Here is a 16,453-nt window from a genome sequence, read left to right on the forward strand (position 1 = left end):
GTACTTCTGAAAAACAATAAGTGGTCTTGGCAAAGGCTCCTCCCCATTGCCTTGTGATCATTAGTAAAAATGTGATAGAGCCAATTGTGATATTTTCACACCTGTTGCCTAATGTTAGCATGATAACTTGTCTTGATTTTTAAATACAAAATGACTGTTTTCAGAAGTGTTGAGAAATTATAGCTGTTCTTTAAGCCAGAAAAAACTTTATTTCCAAAAATCTGCTTTCATTTAGATTACCACTGGAGATAGAATAGCAACAGTGGATAAAAATACTGTCTAAATACTTTCCAAACAGACTTAAAGACAGACTAGGAAGCATACCTACTATAACATGATTGCACTACATGTGACAGCTGTATTTATTTTAGTCATGGAAGATAAATTTTTCTAATAAATTCCTCTTTCAGGGAAGAATAGCACAACAGTTCCATGATAAGGAAAGCCTTTTATCTACCAGTAATGAAAACTTTCAGCCCTGATGGTGAAAATTTCAGATATATACACCTTGTCAGTATAATCTAACTAACTGCTTACTCAAAAAAAGCATTTACCCTCATGAAGTAAAAGTGTCTTTTAATTCTTCCTTAAACTAATAACTGAAATTAATATTTCATGTTTGAGAGGGGAAGAAAATTAGGACTCTAGTGTTTTAAGAAGTACTGATTCTTCAAGGATTGCGGTGCTTACATTGTAAATAGCAGGATGAAGTAAGAATTTTATCTAATTTCTAGAAGTTTATTCCAATTTATAATGTTGCCATTTTTGTAGATTGCACATCTTGTGTATTTGCAATTTCCTGCAATTTTCTGTAACAACAAAATTTTAAGAACAGCCTGCTGCTTCCTACTCTGTAATAAGGAAGATCCTTGTCTATGATGCCACTTTCGTTATTTTTTATATAGTTTAGGCTTCTAAATATATTAAAGTTATTTTCATGTTTAAGAGCTGTAAGGACAAACAGTTCTATAAATATGTGTAGGTACTTATATCATGCATACCAGAATAACTTGTCACACATTCCTTAAGTTATCTCAACAACTTTGTCATTAAATGCCACATCTATCTTTGGCTTCATTTTCTCTTACATTGTTGCACCACGAGAAAACTATAGCTGGCATGTGAATTACTTTGCTTCTTTTTTTTTGTTTCTCTCTCTCTATTCTCCTAGGCCTAGTAGATGCTGCAATCGATGCAGCTTCCCAAGCAGGTGTGTTTGTATGTTGCATGGCCAATCTGTAACTGGGTGGAAGACTGACACATACTGACACTGTTAATCAGGATTATTGGGCTTTTGGCTTACTGACGTTACTTGTCATTCTTACTGGCCTGCAGCTTTGATGTTGTATTTCATACTCAGTTCTACATTTTGCTAACAACGTTTCTTATAATTTCTAAACATAATAAGCAAATTCATCAATAACCATCATCTTATTCACCTATGAATTATAGTTACTTAGATGGTATTTGAGAGATATTTTTGTAGTCTTTTATTTCTTTTTACTTCCAAATACAGCTGAGTCATTCAGTGTGGTAATTAAACATCTTATTATATTGATATATAATGGTTACCTAGAAATGAGAATTGGTTAAATACGATGTAAGATGATGGTGCCTGAAGGATCTTTCTTCTGTAGTGAAAGTAAATTTTATTGTTTCTGTCTAAATATCGATCCTGTTTTTAAGATTCTCCAAAAGTAAGTGCGCTTTGTTTGGGTTTTACCTCAAGGGGTTCATGTGGTTGTTTAATAGGCACTTCAGTGGGCTGTGGCTTAAGAGTCTTAGAGTGGTTTGGGGCTTTCCTGTATATGTGCTTGCTGGCTTTTTCATGATGACTCAGAATTGGGCATTCATGCAGTCACTGATTTTGCAAGCTCCAGTTGCAGGTCAGTAATTTTCCTCTCTGTCTGCCCAGCAATCTCGCTAAGTCTTTCAGTATTTCCCTCAAATTATTTTTGTGTATCGCATTAAATAATGAAATCTGGGAGTGGATTGATTTTACTGGCAATGGGGATGAGAAGAGGGTTGGGTTTTCTGTACATCACTGTTAACTCCTGTGCTGACTCTAGCTGTGGTTTGACCCCATACATTTTCTTTTCTTTCTAATTGTACAAAGGTCATTTAATTGATATGAAACTTAAACAGGGGAGTGCTCTGATACAACTTCAGTAACAGTCCTTTGAAGACTACCTAAAGAATAGTAATTTTAATACGAATTTGCTTCAGTCAGTATCATGATTATTTCTCAGAAGAAAATATATTCTCAAAAAAGAAAAATAGTAAAAACCCAAGCCAGTTCACATCCTTCTGCAGATTACAGCATGGATACCTTGGGGAGTGGTTTTGCTTCATAATATTGCTTACTATTTGTATCTAAAAGTAGTGATGCTTTTATTATACTCAGAATTACTGGAGGAAACAGAAAAGTTAATGAAGGAAAAAATTGAAGTACAACGTCAAGCTGAAAAGGAGTATGATGACCTTCAGAAGCAAGTGAAAGTCTTAGAAATAGACTTGGAAGAACAAGTCAGTCGTTTCATAGAGCTAGAACGAGAGAAAAATGCAGAACTAATGGATTTAAGGCAGCAAAACCAGGCCTTGGAGAAGCAGCTGGAGAAAACAAGAAAATTTCTAGATGTAAGTATGGTAAAAGGCAGATATCATGAAGATGTGGAGGATGGGTAGCACTGCTACTGAAGTTTGGTTCAGGGAGAAATGCTGATTTTTTTTCAGATCTTGAGCAAACATAGGTAGATGATAGCGAACATCAGCCATGTTTTAGGTTCCAGCCCAAGAATTTAATAACATTTTAAAAGTTGAAAATTGATTTGAAGTGCTTGCTTAAGACAGCTCTGTATTTCAAGCAATTTATAGTTCTTTTGTTCTGATGGCTTTTCATATATTAACCCATAGGTAATTTCTGGTTTTAATTTCTACTTATTATTTGTTTATTTATATAAAGACAAATCGTAGGGAAGAAATCATAAAATATTTGCTTGCTGTCATTTGTGTGGTGTACCTGGAACAGAAGACACAAACCTTCCATTTTTGTGAAATGTTACTTGATGTGTCTGTGCTGTGCTAATTTTTTTATTAAAAATAGGAAATTTATTGCCCCAAATTATTAAGATGTTAATGGTATCTGCAATAGATTCTGCTACCTTATAAATTCTGATATTACTATTACCAGCCTCACATGAATGGAAGTTAGAAGTGATGACACTTAACTTGGATAGTTTTTAAATCAAATGGTGTATCCACATAATATCTTAAATTTCAGGAGCAAGCAATTGACCGAGAGCATGAGAGAGATGTATTCCAGCAAGAGATACAGAAGCTGGAACAGCAGCTTAAGATTCCACAAAGGACTCAGCCTGTCAATGAACATCAAACCAGAGAGGTAACACATTTTGTTACTTGTACTCAATGAATATAAATAACAATTTGACAGCTTTTAAGATATTATAATGAAGCTATTTTATGGTGTACCTACTCTGCGTCCATTTGCAGGGCAGGAAAGTAAAAGCCCTGAGATTGAAGGTGTTGCAGGAAAGTGGTGGAATGGTGTTTTGGGGTTTTTTTTAGGCTGTTTGGTTTTGGTAGCAGACATACAGAAACTTCTTGACTTTCAATAAGGCTTTCTCTTGTAACTTAACTTAGAAAAACCACTGTTCTCAAGAGTTTGTGGAAACATTCAAGACTATTTTAGCAATTTTTACATGTTCTTACAGGTTTTTTTGACATCCTGTTTTTATAACACATGTACACTACTTAGGGAATCAAGTTACTGAGATTTAACACCTGTTGGCACTGAAACAAATGTAGTGACTGTAGAACAGCAGCTCAAGGGAATCACAGAAAGCTCTTAGACTCAGCAAAATCAAGAAGTGTCAGCGGTGTAAATGCTATCTGTAATAATGCTTTTGCAGATTTTTTTTATAAACTGTTAGTCAATTAAGTTACATTTTATTTTTTGTGAGTTTTCTTGTGTGCTGCTTTTTGATCAAGGCTGGTACTTCTGCATGATTTTCTGGCTTGATTTTCAGCATTAAAATGCCCTCTTTTACATTAGATTGTCATTTTCAAATCAAAGGTCTAACTGGAGTAGTTCAGTTGCAGTCATTTAATTCTTAAATATTAGCAGTATTTAGTATTCTGTAGTATATGAAATCGTGGAAGGTGTCCCTGCCTGTGGCAGGTGTGTTGGAACTAGGTGACCTTTAAGGTCCCTTCCAACCAAAACCATTTTAGGATTCTAGGCTATAGTTTAGGACCTCAGACAGTAATAGGACATACATTTCTTATATGTGAGATGAGCGTGTCAAATTACTTACCTATTTAGAATTTACAGGTTTAAAACTGTGTTTCATTGGGTTTCTAAACATTTTTTAGTACAAAGGTTTGTATTAAATATGACAGTGTTAATTTAGCACTATGGGATATGGTTGTCATCAACCTCTGTGAACAATGAATCATCTGGAATTAGCTGAGTACATGTTAAACAGAATATACAGAGCAATTCTACCTCTGTTTCCTTCTGTTGCCAAGAATGTGCACATTCCTCTCCTGCTGACATTTTACACAGATGGAGGTGGCTCTAGCATAATTAATTTTCCTGAATCCAGGATGTTCATTTTCAGTTCATTTTGTTACATGTCTGTTTATTATTTTTGGCATGGGTAGCATAGCCATGGAATTCCTGGTTAAAATTCTCACATTAAAAAATTCTCCCAAGAAGAGTTCAAATTTGATAGCATGATAAAAATTGTCCCATTTGTTCAGAATCTAGATATAAAAATCATCCTGATTTATATGTACATGTACACATATGTGTAGACTCTTAAGGTGGCAGATATGCTACAATGGAAATTGAAAACATGCTGTAAAGACATGCTTTAACTGTGATTAAAATTTTGAGATTTTTACTTGACTTTTTAAATTAGAATTTTTTAGTAGGTAGACAGTAAGGTAATGTCTGCAAACACCACAGATGTAGAAGCTGGTTTAGATATAGGTGATGTTAAATGTGACATGCTAGGAATTATAGATGGGATTTTCAGTAATGTATTAGATTTACATTTATCTTATCAAATGCAGTACATATTCTTACTACATCATGTATTTTGATGTCACAATGTTCCTTGAAATATTTTGTAAATATACATATTTTCATTATTTATCATGCTTTTGAGAGAGCTATTTTATTTTTCATAGTTGCATATTTTTTTAAATAATAAATCCTCTTCTGCTTTGAGGGAATGCCATGACCATTTTTGGTTGATAACTAAATTTGTTTCTTACTGTTGTTTCAGCTTTATCAACTTATTCCAGGAAGGGTTGTCATAGAGCCTGCGTCAGACTTGATTTTTATTTTTCCATTTCTCTCTCAGGACTTTTCTGAGGTCACTTCAGACTGTGATGTTACTCATGGATGGATAACGTCAATAATACCATCCTGTCAGCTTTATGTTCTGGTCCTCTTCTCTCCTATCTCTTGAAATGCTTTGAGTCTTCTACCTTTTGGCTACATCGTAACTTCCTAATTGTAAATACTGAAATCAGTTTCTTGAGTGGGACAAAGATTACTTTCCCTGTCTCTTGCTCAGTTACTCAGGTCTTATCTCTGTACATCATACTACGGATTTGTTATGCGTCTTTCTTATCTGTAATTTCAGTTAATAATTTCTGAAATACAGCTAGAAGTGGATAGATATTACTGTCTCTGCTACTTTAGGTAATCTTTTAATATGTTGCTTTTGAGATACATACATCTGACCTACTGAGATTCAGAATGTTCAATCCCCCATAGAAAGTGAATTTATTACATCCATGACATCTCTTTGGTCCCATTTAAGGAACACAGCAAAAAACCAAAACTTTCTGTCTTTTGTGATTTAAGAACAGCTATTCTCTTCAGTGTTAAAGATCCTTTGAGTTTTAGGATATTCCTGTATGTCACTAATCAGCTCCTTCTTTTGAATAATTTTGTCACAGATTTTTAGAACTATGATTTTCCTCTGAGGCAAATAGTTTCTTGACCGTAGGGTCAAGACATTCCATCCATAGATGTTAAAGGCGTCATTTTAGTGGGCTGCATAGGGATGTTGTGCTGCTTGCTTTTAACTGACTGCAGAGTCTGAAGGCTTCAGAAGACCAAGACCAAATCTAGAGAGTAGGCGGTGTGGCAGAGAACATGCCACTTCTTAAATAATGCTGTTTGTATTTGTTGGATGTAGTACCACAGTATTCTGACTGTATGTTCTGTTTCACCTAAGGAGTAGGAGTTTTGTTATGGTAGAAAAAGAGGAATATTTTCTTCCTGTCAGAAATGCATGGTGTTGCTATTGCTAGCCAACCCTTCCAGTCCAGTACAATATAATAATCTTGCCATCTTGTCATCAGGTTGAACAGTTAACAAATCACCTCAAAGAAAAAACAGACAAATGCAGTGAGCTTTTGCTCTCTAAGGAGCAGCTTCAGAGAGATGTACAAGAACGAAATGAAGAAATTGAGAAGCTAGAATGCAGGATAAGAGAACTGGAACAAGCCTTAATCATCAGTGCAGACCACTTGCAAAAGGTATTTCTTGTTTGAAATTTATCAAGGATTTGCTGCTTTCTTATTTTCTTGAGACGAAAATAGTATGTTTTTTTAATCTGATAACTATTAGTATTATTTCTATTTATAGGTGGAGGAAAGGAAACAGTTTGGCACCATCATAGTAAAGGAAGAGTTACCTCTTGAAGTACAACTGCAAGCTGAACGAGAAGCTGTGGACAGAAAGGAGAAGGAGGTAAAATGCCTGTGAAAATGTCTGTCTTTCTACTTAGATCTTTGTTTGTCAGTTTTTGTCTTTTGTTGAAGTTAGTGAACTATACAGATGAGATTTTTTATAGTTAGAGAGACAGCACTCCAAATCCCTTCGCAATTCTCTCATGATCCATGGTAGTTGTTGTTCTATGTTAATATTTATGACTTGCATGAGTATTTCTGAAATAGAAATTCAGCCCAAGTAAGGAAAGCTGAATTTTGTAGTGTTGTATAAAATTCCATTCAGTTTAAGGACTCAGAATATCACCAAGTACCCATTCTTTTGTTTGTACACAGTCAACCAGTTTACTGGAGAGAAATTTATAGCACTTAATTTTTGGTATGGCTTCCTACTCCTTTTCCTGCTCCTTTTGTTGGAAACATAGGTCACGAACCTTGAGGAACAATTGGAGCAGTTTCGAGAGGAGCTGGAAAATAAAAATGAAGAAGTTCAGCAATTGCACATGCAGCTGGAAATTCAGCGGAAGGAATCCACTACACACCTGCAGGAGCTTGAACAAGAGAACAAATTATTTAAGGTAACTGTGCAACAGAGAAACCTAAAGATTTAGTTTCCTTCCTTCACAGAAATAAGTTCTTTGAAAATGCCAAGACATTGAATTCTTTCTTATTCTCAAGTATTCCACCATTCAACTTGCCAAAATACTAAAAGGCTCATATGAGTACTTGTAATTCCATGAAATTTGTGTATTTTAATTCCTACACTTGAAATACTCATACAAGAATATGCTGAAAATGCTATATACAACTGTAACATGTTTTTTGGGGGGTTTTTGGGCAGGATGAAATGGAAATACTAGGACTAGCTATCCAGAAATCTGAAGATGCTGCCATAAAGGACCATCACTTAGTGGCTGGGAGGCTCGCTCACATCATGCAAGAAAAGGATCAGGAAATATATCATCTTCATGAACAAATAGCAAAACTGCAACAGCAACTTGAAGTCACAACTGACAACAAGGTACTTACTTCTGAAATCCATTTCAGAGTCCTATTTTCACAACACTGCTAGTTTGAAGGGAAAAAAAAAACCTCTGTCCCCCACCAGTTGCATTATCTTCTATTGCCACCTTAATTTAAAAATGCAAATGCTTCTATTTCAAGCAATGCTTTAAATCTAATCTGGTTTTCCTTTTTAGTCTCATGTATGACAGCTGCTTTTTTGCTTGCTTTTCTTTTTATTTATTCTCTTTTATTTCTGCTTGAGTTCTTGTCGTAAATTCTTCTTCATTCCTTGTTCCAATACTTCTGAATATTTAATAGTATTTAGGTAGCTGAATTCAATCTCCACATTCATTTTAGCATCTTCCCTCGCATGACTTACATTCAGTGCTGCACTCCAGTGACACCTGCTGGATCATGTGAGATTTTAATGCATTTTTAGCAGTTAATTCTAAGCTCCATGAGCTTGTGTGAATGCTTTGTTCTCATAGTGGTGTTGGCAACATTTTTTATCCAATTTCAAGCATGGAGGTACAAAGAAAATGCTATGTTTTATTAGAAGTAGAGAGAAAGAAAAAAAGAAGCAGATTTATTTTTTATTTACTGAGCTTTAGCACCTGTATGTTTCTGTTATTTTTCAGCTATGTGTTTTTTTGATTATCAGCTTCATCTTTTTTTGGCTTGCTTTAATTTTATACAGATAAAACACACTGATTTTTTCAGTGGCTGAATTTTGCATTCTGACTATTTTGAATGTTATTTATTAGTCATAAGCTTTCATTCAAAAGCAAGTTAAGAATAGGATTTCTGTTATCCCTTGGTAGCTGACTGAACATTTAGGCCAACATTCTACTACAACATATTGAATCCACTAAAATAGAGCTCTCAGTGAGCTGGATAATTTCACTGAGTCTTTAGTTCAAAATTCAGTTATAGTGAAACTCAGTGAATAATGATGAAACTTTGAATTGGATTTAGGAAACTGGATTTAGGAAATATCCAGAATCCAAGAATCCAGAACAGTTCTGCTCTATACAATGACCTCAGTAATAGACTTACAGTTCTTGCCTTGAGAAAAATACCTTCGATTCAGTTATAATTCATTTTGAGGAATTGGTTCTTCTCCTGTTACATGAAACTTAATTTTCTTAATTTCATCCTCTGACTTGCTTTTATTTTCCAGGACATGAAATAATTACTCTGCTTGGTTATGAGAGCATTATTAAATATTAATAGATTATTCTTAGGTTAATCCCTTTTCTAAGTCCCTTAGACATCTTCATTCCACTAAGTGCTTTTCTTTTAGTTACTGTATCTGCATTCTATGGTCCTTTATTCCATTATGTTATCAAGAACAGAAACTGTTATGCTGAGTTGATAGCAGTCACCAGGGTCACTGTGCCTGTGGCAGTGGGGTTGAAGCTATATGATGTGTAAGGTCCCTTCCAGCCCCAGCCATTTTATGGTTTTATGACTCATTCAGGTTTTATTTAGTGTTTCTGAGCTTTCTCTAGTCTGAGGTTTTTTAATATTAAGTTCTTGGTTGACAAACCAGCCTTTCTAATTTGTATGGTCACATTTATATTTGTACATATTATACTTATTACAGAGTCATCCTGTTATTGTACTAACTAACTAAGCGTAGTGACGTATTGAGTCATAAAGGAAAAAACATGGCTGTTTGAGTAATGAGTTAATCATCTTTCATTTTTTCTGCATGTTTTTTTTATATTTGAAAAGACTCTGATAGAGTTCTTACCTATTTCAGATACCATAACTGATTTGATTTTATTTTATTATATGTTTTCTGGATTATTTTGACATATCTTCTTCTGCCTTCTGCATTTCCACTGTAGAAGCACTGTTGACTTCAGATCTCCAAACATTCACTTTAAAAAAAATAATTTTTTGTTTCTTAGCCTTACTACTTACAATCTTGTCTGTCTTTATTTTGTCTTCATAAAGATAAATTTTTTATCATTCTTCTACACTAAAATGAAATTTTCTTCCACTGCAATTTAAAAAAGTTTTTTAACAAATTTTTATTCCTTTTGCTGACACTTTTTTGTTTATTGAATTTAGACTTCATCAATACCAGTCGTTCCATTTTTTGTTTCTACTCATTTATTAGGAACCAATATAAGATGTCTTCTCTTTTCTGCAACATAAAGTCATCACCTTCGTATTTGATCAGTTACATAATTTTATTAATTTCTTAGAATTTTGATCCCTTTACACAGTGTCTAATTTCAAGTGTCTGTAGAAGTAATGTAGGAAAGTATTATTCTTATTTTATTCATGTTTTCATGAGTCTGTGATTTTTGTTTGGGTAGTCATATATATTATCAAATAAATACTTCTGTAACTTTGTCTCTTTTTACTTTGATTTAAACTATGGCACAAAGAAATTAGTGTGCTCTGGGTCTGTGTGTACTATTTGCCCTGCATGTTTGTGTGCACATTTGCGTACATGTGTGCATGCACACATAAGCACACAAACACATATTTGGAATTGTGACAGAAAATGTCACAGTCACCTGATAGGTGTTTTCAGTGGTCTAAGATTAAAAAGCATGTCACATTGGTATTTTTCAACACAATTAGTAAAAGGTCTATTTGTATTTAAAATACATATTAATCTAAATTGGATGTGTCTTATATAAGCAAATATTTGCTTAAAATTCAGTGTTCCCTAGCTCTGTGAATGTTACAAATGCTTTCAATTCATCTGATGCTTTAATACCTATTTTTCAATTCTTTAAGGTCTTGGGCTACTTTCTCAGTCCTATTTGAAGAGGTCTCAATTCTCATTAAAGCTTTAGAAGAGACATCATGTTGAGAAGTTCATTGAGAACTTTCTTTAACAAGATCTTTCAAAGTTTGATTAAACTGTTTCTGGGAAGTCCCGGACAAACATGATCTTGGTGGTTTTGTTTGGCTTTTTTCCCCCAGGTTATTGAAGAGCAAAATGAGCAAATACGGGAGCTTGAAGCCCAGGTTGAATGTCTGAAAAGTGATCAAGAACGTGTGAAGAAGAAAAACGATGAGGAAATAGAGCAGTTGCATGATGTAATTGATAAGCTTCAGCAGGAGCTGGCAATTATTGAACAAAAGACACCAACAGATGTTGCTGGTTTTCAAGAAGATGCTGACAGTGCAAAACACGTACTTGAAGCAGTTCTGGCAGAAAAGGAAGCTTTGGAAAAGCAAGTAGAAAACATAAATGCAGAGGCGTGTCAAGCGAAGAATGAGCTTGAGGAAACAAAGTTAAAAATGAGCCAGTTAAAGCAAGAAATAAGTATATTAAAAAAAGAGCATGCAAGTGTAACAGAGAAATATAAGTGTGCACTGGTCCAAGGTGTTAAGTCAAAACCAGAAGACAGGGGCAATGGAAAAACAGAACAAATGAAAGGAGACTTATGTCAGGAGATAGACTTGCCAGATCAGTCCCAGCTCAGGACTTCAGATGAGAATGCAAAAGTCACCATTAGCAAGGTGGACATAAAACTGCAGCAACTTCAGGCATGCATTAAGCAAAAAGATTCAGAACTGTGCCAGTGCTACAATGAAATAAAAGACATGAAAGAGCAAAGCAAAGCTGAAAAAGAAACACTTAAAAAGAGGATATTAGAACTGGAAAAGACACTATTGGAGAAAGTTGCTGCTGCTCTTGTGAGTCAGGTTCAGCTAAATGCAGTTCAAGAGCAGAGAAGATTCATGCAGGAAATTCAGGAAGCTTCAGAGTGTGTGGATGAAGCAAGCAAGAATACCCAAACAGAGGGTTTGAGTGATAGAACTGAAAATGAGACAGAATCAAAATTATCACTCTTAACACAGAGACTTAGTGAGATGGAAGACCAACTGGCAATGGTAAATCGTAGCTTGGAGCTAGAAAAAGAAAATGTAAAAGTTGCACAAAGGGAAGCTACAGTGAAAGAAGAGAGGTTCTTAGAGCTTCAGCAATTGCTAAAAGAGGTTAAAGAAAAACATAAAGGAGAGATTCAGAAATATATTAAGCAAGAAGACATGCAGACCTATCAGGTAAATAGACGCCATTTTCTTTTCTCTTGTTTTCACTAAAACCTGTTCTTTTATGTAAGTATAATGAATGAAATAGTTCTTAATGAGAATAACTACAGGCATATTCTGCTCTGTAGCACTTTCATTTCTATATTACTCCTACAGTTACAAAGAAGAGAAGGATGTTATTTTACAGGAACCCCACTATCAGTTTCCATTATGTAATAAAAATACCTTGCCTTTTCATGATTGTGAGGTGGTTTTGAATTTTGGGCATAAAATTTCTTATTCCTTCTTTGACTTGACATAGAATGGAATGTAGTACACTTTTACATGGTGTGGATGTAGAGACATAAAAATTAAAATTATAAAGTGTCTAAGACATACACAGGACTCAGAATGATAAGAGAAATTATACCGATTTTCTATACAGGTGTTTTTGGGATGGAAGTTGTTTATTTATATATGTTTTGATCTTGAGTTGTTTTCTTGTTTTCCCACCGCAATTCCAAAGATATTTCCCTTAGTGGCTTTTCCAATATTCATTTGTCCAGATTTCCATGCAGCAGTGGTTTATTGCTTCTCAGTTTAGAACCATCAGAAACCAAACTATGTTTGATAGTCCAAAAATGGCCTTGATGTCTCTGAATGTGAGAGTTTTGGAAGTCAGGGAACCTAGTACTGGACAAGAAAAGATTCTAAGATCTTTCATCCAAATACAAATTTAATGCATGTCATAAATGTCTTATAAGTTAAATAATATTATAATTTCCTACTCCCTGTTGACCTTCCTCCCTTTGCGGTGTGGTGTGTCCAATTTATGCTTGAGTTCAGTGAACTGTAGGATAGTCTTTCCTCCCATGGTCTTAGTCTTATTTTTTTGAAGCTGTGTTAACCCAAATTACATACATTTGTTTTCTCCTTTGGTCTTTTCACTTTGTAAGTTGGTGTGAAAGTGATCAGTGCTGTTAAAATTTGAATCTTTACCATTTTCCATGTTTTGTGTTGCCATATAGGTAGAAGCACAGCTCATGCAAAGTCAAAAAGAAAAAGTGCTTATTACTGAACTTGAACAAGTGAAAGAAGAGGCAGCTGCTGCTAAGGAAGAACTAAACAGTTACAGAGAAAAGGCAGAAAAACTTCAGCAAGAACTAACAGTAAGAACCAGAGTGTTCCATATTGTATTTAAATCAAATAGCTGTACAGGACTTACTGTTCAAATATGCATGCTATAGTTTGGGATTTTTTTATCTTTTACTGAGAATGCCACCAAGAAAAGCAGCCACTCAGTGACTACTGTGAGTGGAACAGAGCTGAGGCTGTAGATCAAATATTCACTCATTGCCAAAGTACTTGGTTTTACTGCAGTGCAACAGTGGATCTAGAGCTGTATTTCTGAGGAGATAATATGTGCTACCATGTGTCATAACTGCTTTAAAATAGAACTAAACTGAGCTGTAATTGGATTTTAGCTGTTTGAAGTATTTGGAAGGATTGCAGTTGAGATTCTCCATATTTACAGGTAAAAGAGGAAAGTCTGATACATCTTCAGGAAGACCTGTGCAAAGTCAAAGAGAACCTGGTTCAAGCAGAGGAGAAGCTTGCAAGTTACCTGAGAAAGAACAAAGAAATGGTGAAAACTGAAGGCAAGAAGGATGCAGAAATATCATGTGATTTGTCAGCCAGTGAGTCTACTCTAACTGGAAACAGCTCCTCATCAAAAACAGACAAGACTGTGGAAGTCTCACCAGTCCTTGTTAAAAATGCAGAAATCCAAATTGATTTGCAAAATGGATGCTCTTCAGAAGAGATTGCAGAGATTGTAAGAGAATTTACTGAAAAAATTGACCAAATGCAGGAGCTGCATGCTGCTGAAATCATGGACATGGAGACAAGGCATATCTCTGAGTCTGAGGCATTAAAGAGAGAGAAGTTTGTTGCAGTACAAGTATTGACTGAAGAATGTAATAGTTTAAAGGAAGTCATAGAAACTCTACAAGCCAAAGAAGTATGTATTTTATTTTATAATTACTGAAATATTTCAGTTCAAGCTTTTGCTTTTGCTACAGAATTTCCCATATAAAATCTGTAAAGTGTGAACCACCACATGCTCAGTAAAAAACTTTAAAGTGTTCTAATGTTTCCATGGCCCTGGGAGAGATTGTGAACCCCTTTCTCAGCACTGAAGTTTGCAAGTGTGCTCAGCTATCAGTTGTTTCCTTGTGCTTCTACCTTGAACCTGCCCTGCTCTGGGAAATGTAGGTCACCCTGTGGAATGCCATCTCTCTCATATTCAGTTTTATTGCTTTGATTGCAGGGGAATTGGTTCACATTATTTCCTGCTTCTTAAAAGTTTCTCCCTTCCTGAGAGTGGGTGAGGGGTTAAAGACTTGATTGTTTTCTTTTCCAAATACAGAGAATCCCAGTTTCTGGATTAGCACGTTCTCCACCACATCAAGCTAGAGATGGAGGTTCTAGTGGTAAGAGATTTGTTTGTACAGTTTCAGACAGCATTATAAATTAAATCTACTTGTTTGATATTAAGTTTACCATTAAAGAGTTTGTGTTCTAAGAAATCAAAACAGCTACTGCCCAGCTTGAAGCAGAAGCCTATTGCACCAGCAAAAGATTCTGGGCATGCCATGTCTGTTAATTTGGTACAAAAGGAAAATGTCTGGAGCAGAGATGGGTTTTAGTTGAGGCATCAGATGCTAATTATTTTCCTTTCCATAGGAGTTTCTGTATCCTTCTTAGCTATTACATGATCTCTTCACCATAGCTTCATCATCTCCTGGTAGTATTTAAAGCTACAACTCCCTACCAGTGGGAGATGATGATTGACTTCTCCAAGTGTAATGAAATTATTCAAGCGATCCTTGACATAGGCAATGCAAAGCATATTAAGAGGGGTCATTTGGCACAAGTGTTTATGCAAGTAGTTGTTTGTCTTGTAAAATAAGATAAGGATTTTTAAGTTTGGTTGTGGTTTTATTTTTTAGTTTTGTTTTGCTGTTACTTCTCTGAAACTGAAAAAGAAAAACTATAAAACAGGTAGTCTCCAGGCTTAGAATGAACCCTTAGTGACATGCAACTACCTGTTAAAACAACAGATAAAAAATAGTTTTCTGATGCCTGTTCTTCAAAGCTTCACAGTAACCTAGCTTTCATGTTTTTCTCTCCTTTTATTTTAGACTCCAGTTCAGACTGGAGTCAAGGAATGTATCTTGCTCAGACCCAGGGATCTGACACGATATCTGAAGGAATAGATGAAGGTGAAACTTCAACAGATTTACTCCCAAAAAAAATTAAGGTAAAATAGACTCAATCTTTTTTTTAAGGAACAAGAGTGATACTACTGAAAGTTGAGATTGCCTTCTGCTTGATCATTTATAACAGAGCCATTTAGATAAGTTTTAGTGTTGACTATTTTAATACATCTTCTCACAGTGATGTGCATTTTTGCATTTTAAATTAGGCTAAATATGAGTTTTATATCTGTAGGCTTGTTCTCAGTTATGATTACGAGAAATAAAAATAGAAAATAGTTATAATTTATTGCAATTTAATTGTATTAACAATAATGTCATGATCGCATGTTACACAATTTTATGGATTCTATTTTTATAACTGTGTTATGAAAGCAAATTTTTTATTATAAACAGTAAGGGTATCATGTTTTAATTACGTTTTTCAAGAAGTATTTTGTGACAAAGCCCTAGCTTCATAATAATTTCAAAAAGTGAATGGCGGAGCTCACCTGGAAGCCTTCCCAGGACTGTTTTGAAAATGTCAGTTTCCTTTAGTAGCTATTTTAAAAATAAAAAATTGATTTGACAGATGTACACTGGAAAATTTTATTTGAAACTGAGGAAAATTTTAACTATTTAATAAGTTTCTTTGTGACACATATAAAGGACTGGGTGACTCTTCTGTCCTTGATATCAGGTAGTATAATTTCCTTATCCTGATCAAATTAGAAGTACCGCCTTTCCAATACATATTAAATATTGCAGTTATTCTTGTTGTTATATGTTGTTATTACTGGCCCCACTGACTTCTTTTTGCTTTTATTGTAGGGTTTGCTGAGAGCAGTCCATCATGAAGGCATACAGGTGCTGTCTCTCACTGAATTTCCATATAGTGAAAAAGATCTGTCACCTCATAAGCAAGAGCCAGAATCTTGGCTAGAAGAAAGAAAAGCTTTCTTAAACACCATCTCATCTTTGAAAGACCTAATTGCAAAAATGGAAGTTCATAGAGAAGCTGAGGTATAAAAAATATCGTAAGATTCTATCTGAGTAAAAAATTATTTATTTTAGCCTTCTAAGGCGCATCCACTGTTCAGGCTTAAATGCCTAAATATCCTTTTACAAGGTGAAGCTTTTTTTAAATGTGCCATAAAACTTCATATTGCACTTAATGGGATTACAGCTTATATTTGTTCTTCTGTGCATTGATAACTTTTGACTGTATAGGTCCACCTTCTAAGAAGAATTGTATTTTGAGACATGTTCCAGTAGCAGTTTAAATAGAATTTTTAATGCTGTTATTTATTGGCTCATTAATCAGTAATCTGTTGAAACTTTTGCTTGTTAAATTACCCCAGTTAGACTCCTGGATATATGCAGGTAGTTTCTATTACTTCAGCATTTTCTTTAGC

At 34.7% G+C, this 16,453-nt stretch overlaps 1 protein-coding gene across 5 annotated transcripts in view; it reads left to right on the plus strand.

Annotated features, from left to right (window-relative positions):
* AKAP9 (A-kinase anchoring protein 9) overlaps positions 1-16,453 on the plus strand; it is a 106,102-nt gene that overhangs the window by 74,915 nt on the left and 14,734 nt on the right. For 4 of the 5 annotated variants that reach the window (XM_054274228.1, XM_054274224.1, XM_054274226.1 and 1 more), the window contains 13 exons: positions 1,172-1,210; positions 2,405-2,637; positions 3,281-3,400; positions 6,403-6,579; positions 6,689-6,793; positions 7,197-7,349; positions 7,613-7,792; positions 10,726-11,814; positions 12,810-12,950; positions 13,316-13,801; positions 14,210-14,273; positions 14,985-15,103; positions 15,870-16,061. In XM_054274228.1, coding sequence (XP_054130203.1) covers positions 1,172-1,210; positions 2,405-2,637; positions 3,281-3,400; positions 6,403-6,579; positions 6,689-6,793; positions 7,197-7,349; positions 7,613-7,792; positions 10,726-11,814; positions 12,810-12,950; positions 13,316-13,801; positions 14,210-14,273; positions 14,985-15,103; positions 15,870-16,061 — 3,098 coding nt within the window. The remainder of the gene's footprint in view (positions 1-1,171; positions 1,211-2,404; positions 2,638-3,280; positions 3,401-6,402; positions 6,580-6,688; positions 6,794-7,196; positions 7,350-7,612; positions 7,793-10,725; positions 11,815-12,809; positions 12,951-13,315; positions 13,802-14,209; positions 14,274-14,984; positions 15,104-15,869; positions 16,062-16,453) is intronic. The other variant, XM_054274225.1, reaches the window with a different exon arrangement.

The sequence above is a fragment of the Melozone crissalis genome, unplaced genomic scaffold, assembly GCF_028551555.1.
Source record: "Melozone crissalis strain CALT ecotype California unplaced genomic scaffold, PUWL_Pcris_2 ptg000016l_1, whole genome shotgun sequence".
Classification (NCBI taxonomy): domain Eukaryota; kingdom Metazoa; phylum Chordata; class Aves; order Passeriformes; family Passerellidae; genus Melozone; species Melozone crissalis.